Here is a 6,000-nt window from a genome sequence, read left to right on the forward strand (position 1 = left end):
GGTCCTTGTAGGGTCTGCGTGACTGCTTAATTTGCCTCTAAGGTAGTTATTCACATCCCTTGCACTGTGGCTTTAAGGCATTACGTTCTGATTTAGTTATGTGCCACAGTAAATTATGCGGGTGCTAATGACCTGCTACGTGTAGAAGATACTGCAGATCACTGAATGCACTGAATACAGATGACCATTGTATGTGGATGAATTATTAAAGAATACAGCATTTTAGAGATTTATTCCTCTGTGGCTTCCAAAATGTCCTTGTTTGTAATACTGACAGCTTTAGGATGAGGCCCCATATGCTATAGAGCTACCAGTTAGGAAGATAGTTAGCTATTCCAAAGCGTATTCGATGTTCAGTATACACAATGTTCATATATATTATGAAGCAACAAGGTCGGATTTGCAGGGAGGTGAGAGGAAGGTGGAACAGGATGCGACATGCAGTTGAAGCAATCAAGGTGAAGTTAGACACATTTAATAGGTTTCCTATTTTGATGTCAAGATAGCTTCAGGGCTGACAACAGCTTGTTTCAGTAAATCTTTTCAGCATAATATAATAAAAATAAGAACAGTTTTGCAGTTGGTAGCTACTGTTACATTTTTTACTTTGCCTAATCCTTTCTAGGAAGGAGCTTGTGGATCCATCTGGCCTGTCTGAGGAGCAATTGAAAGAAATTCCATACACTAAAATAGAGTGAGTTTATGTCAGGATTTTTCTTTGTGAATATAAAAGCCCACTTTTCCTATTTTACTGTGAACTCTGTCATACTGAAATAGGAGTGAGTTTACACATAATCTCTAAGCTTTTATCTACTCCAAATGCTCTTCTAGGATAAGCTGGGTGAGGATACTTAATAATTTTAAAACCTGGTATTTTCTCTTTCCAAAAATGAAAAAAATCATCTTCATCTCTCCCTCTCTCCCACACACTTGTGAACCTGCTGGATGTCTGTATGTTCTGTATGCCATCCATCAATCTGTATTATATTATACACTACAGAATCAGAGAGAACTGAATGCAAACAAGCAAATCCATTTATTTCTTAAACTTCTGCTTCCTTTTAAATTTTTATTCCGATCATCTAAGGCACTGTTTGACCTGCTCAACCCCTTTCCTTGCTTGTCATGGGCAGCTGCCAGGGCATAGCTATTTCCTTAAGAACCAACATCTATTTCACTGTGATAATTGCCCATTTGGGGTGCCATGTGTCAGAGCAAGCAGCTGCATGTGGCAGAAATGGGATCCTGGTTTGCATTATAATGTGCTTCCACAACACCACTAAACAGAAAAGGCTGATGTTAAAGCTGTATATATTAATGCATTCTTTATTAAATAGTTTCATTCTCAAATATGGGCATGTCAGTTTGTGACCTTTGCACTTTTAAGGCATTGAATTCCAAGTACAGACTCGTAAGAAAAGATCAGCCTTTTAAATTCAGCCAGTGCAAGAAGCTGTCTGTTATACTTTACTAAGAAATGGGAGGATCTCTCAGTCTGCAGTTGTATTTATGTTTTGGTGCTGAAGATCTGGTTTACTAACCTACCATTGTGAATTCTGTGTCTCTCTTAGGACTCAAGGCGACCCGATCCGCATTAGGCATTCACATTCCCCTCGAAGCTACCGTCAGTATCGGCGCTCCCAGTGCTCTGATGGTGAAAGATCTGTCCTGTCTGAAGTGAAGTACGTGAATGTGGTTATTAGCAATGGACTGGTTTAGTGTGGCACAAAAGTTGTTCAAAGATCATGGTTGGATTAGAAGTGGCATAAACGTGGTTGGTTGCTGGCATAGGATTCAGGCAACCCTCTAAATAGTAGGTCTTCAAAGCTAAATGACTCAAGTACAAAACTGTTTCTGGTCTATTCTGGGCCACAGAGGCTTGCTTGATCCGCTTGGAAGGGGGAAAAACTGAAAAAGCCAAAATAAACCTGTATTGCTCTTCAGTGGTAGGTCATGAAGTTGCCTGAGGGATGAGAACTCATGAGTTGCTTTCCAGATACCTTCATCCTTAATAGAGTTAAGATGTCACCTGTATTAACTCTGTAATTTGTTTCATGGGAACTCTAGTACAACCCTCTTCAGGAATGGGTGGATCAGTCTTTCCCAGAAAACTGATTTGTAAAAGGTGTACTTACGAATGCAAAAGTGACAGCCCCGTTCTCAGTTTTACTAAGGCTTTAAATATCAAAAGCAGTCCCCTGATCTTATCACCCACTTGAGAGGCTAGTTTTAGCTGGATGGCACCCTGAAGGAGGTGTGGCACACCCGTGATTTCAAGTGCGACTCATCTCGCATGATGCTGGGCTGCCTCTGTAGACCAGGAGGAGACAGGCCCCTTGAGAAGGGATGGGACCTGTGCCCTGAAGCTGCCCACTGAGGATCAGCACGATAGCTTTCAGATATCTAAATTCAGGTGATAAGCCTTTCGGATTTTGCCTTTCAGATCTGTGTAGCTGTCTGGGTCAGTTTCATTATTCTTCCTCTGCACAGTTATAGTTTACTTCATTATAGCAATAGCAATATCCATTTTGTAATGTCATGATTCCAGTGTGAAAACTGATCTGGTGCCTCCACTGCCTGTTACACGATCTTCAGATGCAAAAGGTCCCAGCATCCAGTTGACTCAACAGGTTGGTAATTGTGCATCCTTTGCAATTTACTTTTTTGGAGGGAGAAGGTGGACTCTAGTGCTTTATTTAAATTAGATCTTTGTTTTTCAGTGAAAATTAAAGCTGGCCAAGATATTTTCAGCAGCAGTGTGATTTGAAATTTTACATTTTGCTTATATTAACACTTTGTTTATATTTCCAGAAATATGTAGTTCTGTAGCATATGCCCCTGCGAACACCTGCTTCTGCTAGTGGAGGACTCTCTCCCAGTTTGAGTTTGATGCTTCCTTAAGAGGATACCCTGTTATCCACAGGAGGAGAATCAACTTTCACAATTTCTTAAAATATGCAAGTGTGCTTGGGATGCAGTTGTAATCACAACCTACTATCGTTTATTCGCCTCTTCTTAGAGGTCTTCGTAGAGTTCTGTTGCTTGGGCTTGAAGCGTTGCTTTTTTTTCTTTTTTCTTTTTTTCCCCAAATGCTGAAAGGTTTTTTACGTTATTGAAATCTAAAAAGTATAGAAATTGTCTTTTTAAATGTAATCACTGGCTTTCATCATACATTATGGTACCATATCCCTCAACTTTGATAGTTTTATTAAGCTCAAAATGTGAGAAGCAAATTATATTCAAAAAGCACTTGCAGGTCTGTTGTACAAGTGCACAAAAGGAAAACCAAAACATGGAAGACAGAATTCCGGATACCTAACTTCCCACACCAGTTATCATGTCTGTTAATCTGGCATGTGTATATACCAAAACCGCATGCTGGTACTGTATGTAGTGTGGAAACTGCACAGAATACAACCAGCAAAACATTTCATATTTTATCTTATAAGCAGTTAGAATAACTTAAGCTTGAACAATTTTAAAACAACCAACAGATATTTTTCACTTTAAGGCTAGCTAACACACTACCTGTTCTTTGATAGGAATTAAGTTCAAGGATATTTGTATTCCTGCATATGATGGAAATTGAAAAAGATGAGCTGTTCTTGACGTTTCTGTAAGGACTTGCTCCAGCAGTGAAGGGGAAGTTGGTATACTTAAGGCTAAGCACATTTATGTGCTTTGTAGAAATGGGTAACTTGTGTGATTGAGTCCTGTTCAAAGTTCACATTGTCTTATTTCCATTTTTATCCAATGTAATGTGGCTTAAATTCATGCCCTGGAAGGAATTAATGTTACAATGCTCAGTGTCCGCAAACACCTCTCTCTTCCCTCTGCCCCAGACCACCTCACAACAGTGGCCATTAATATCTTGTGAGTGCTTGCTTGCAGTGTTTTGCTAAATATCAAATAATTAGTTGTGGCATTTCCTGAATAGGGAATAAGAATCCAAATAGCACAGAGGGGCAGCAGCTGGCAGGGGAGAGAGGAGGCAAGAGGGGGAAAAAGTTCTGTTTGATCAAATAAATGTAGAGACTTTAATATTCCTGGTGTGTGTATATATATATAAATTGCTATATCCTTAGCCTAAGGCTGTTACAGCAGCAGTTATCAAAATACAATATTTAAATTCTGCTATACCTTTTCAACAACATGTTTTAATTTGTTCCCTTCAGAGACAGAACGGATCTAAAGACAGCCTAATAGAAGAAACATCTCAGCTATCCACTAACAACGTCGATGGAAAACCCACCACTAAGATCATAAAAACTGTACAGGTGTCACGCTTCAAGGTGGAGACTTGACTGCCGTAACTGAAGATGGCGAATGGATTTTATTGTTTGGAAACTGAGAATTTGTGTGTGTGCAAGGGAAGGAACTGAAGTCGACGTGGTAGCAATTTCTTCAGGACACTCAGAAGTGCAGCCTGCTTGCTGGGAAGGCCAAGCAATGCTTTTATCACCAACACCGTTCTAGTGGTGTGACTGATCGAGGAGAAGCTGCCTGATTAGAAAACCAAAAAGAAAAGTCTTAGTAAAAATGAATGATCAGCAGTTACATTTCCAAAAAATGAACAAAAAAAATTGCTGCAACAAAACAGGCTTTATGGTCTGCTCTGTAACTGAATAGCCTTTTTCCAAAAAATGACTGTTAACTGACACGATCAGGACCAGATGCTTCAAGAGAAGCAAAATAGTCATATTTTTGGCCAATTGTGCAATACAGTGTGATATGGGGAGAATTATCTTCACAATTTTATATGGGGATCCACTTGTGTCCTGAGACATAAGGACTGATAGCTCTTATAAGGTTTATTGTAGCCTAGCACAACAACAGATGCTCGTGTTGTTAATACAAATGTTCACTCAACTCGTTTTAGCTCAAAAATAATAGACTCACTAACACCCTGTAGCAGAGAGTTCCGGAGGTGATACAGACTTACTTCCCCTTGGCAGTTTTAAGTGTTCTCAATTTTAAATGCCCTTTTATGTAGAGGGACTATTTAATTGAATGTTCCATACCACAGAAATACATCTATCACCTTATAGTAAACCACACTGGAAAAAAACCTGGAGAATATGTACTGACCCACCGTATTAAGACTGCTTAGCGAGGCACTTAAGTACTGGTTAAATGAAACTTGTAGAGTAGGATTTAAGACAGCTAGCAAATAGCCTTTTTTTTTTTTTTTAAACTAGATTAGCAAAGTCTGCCTTAATCTCTTTTCATATGAAATAATCAATGCTAGTACCTTCTGATACTTTTCTCTGAGCCATTTCTACTATGATAAAATGACAGGCAGTATTTCAGGTAAAATTGCAGTTTTTTTCTATTGTCACAGTAGGAATAGTAAGTTTTAGTGATGCTGCACATTCAGTGGGTTATCTTCTAGTATGTATCTGAAGTGATGCGTAGCTCTTCTCCTGTCCTATCACTTTGTACAAATAGCTGAAAGTCATTCCTCTGCCTTTGTCCACAGTCAGCACACGGATGAGCCTTCTGGCATTGCTAACTTATTAAGAAGTTTAGCAAAGTCTTTGTGTTGTGAAAGTAACTTTTGCTAAGTGTAATCCCCAAACTAAATACTGAATTTGTCAAACAGCATTGGAAATGGCTGTAGTAGCTCATGTGCCTTTTTACATCTGTCCTCCTTAAACTCAGCCCCCACCACCTTCAGTCATTTGCAGTGATCCTGTGTCTTCTAGCCCTAGCAACACCATACCAGGGGACTACAGCCCTGTCAGAAAAGCAATATTGTTTGAGAACTGGAGTGAGCATAAGGCATCTAAGTATGCTTTACAAGAGGCATGGGATTACTAATACACATTTTAACTAACAAAACAGAAGTGAAACCTTGTATGATGTGTTCTGTTTTCCACTTCATTTTTTGATTCTTTATTGTTTCATGATCTGAGGTGGTCAGGTGGATGCTACTAGCCAGGGTGGTAGCCATACAGTTTGTATATTCCTATCACAGTATGGATTGGTCTGCAGGTTGGG

At 39.3% G+C, this 6,000-nt stretch overlaps 1 protein-coding gene across 1 annotated transcript in view; it reads left to right on the forward strand.

Moving 5' to 3' along the window:
• Positions 1-4,304, forward strand: part of EPB41L4A (erythrocyte membrane protein band 4.1 like 4A) — a 135,301-nt gene extending 130,997 nt beyond the window's left edge. Inside the window, exons 20-23 of the mRNA XM_050913333.1 lie at positions 626-694; positions 1,572-1,682; positions 2,549-2,630; positions 4,176-4,304. Of these exons, the coding sequence (XP_050769290.1) occupies positions 626-694; positions 1,572-1,682; positions 2,549-2,630; positions 4,176-4,304 (391 nt within the window). The remainder of the gene's footprint in view (positions 1-625; positions 695-1,571; positions 1,683-2,548; positions 2,631-4,175) is intronic.
• The last annotated feature ends 1,696 nt before the right edge of the window (positions 4,305-6,000 follow it).

This window comes from Gymnogyps californianus, chromosome Z (assembly GCF_018139145.2).
Source record: "Gymnogyps californianus isolate 813 chromosome Z, ASM1813914v2, whole genome shotgun sequence".
Lineage (NCBI taxonomy): Eukaryota > Metazoa > Chordata > Aves > Accipitriformes > Cathartidae > Gymnogyps > Gymnogyps californianus.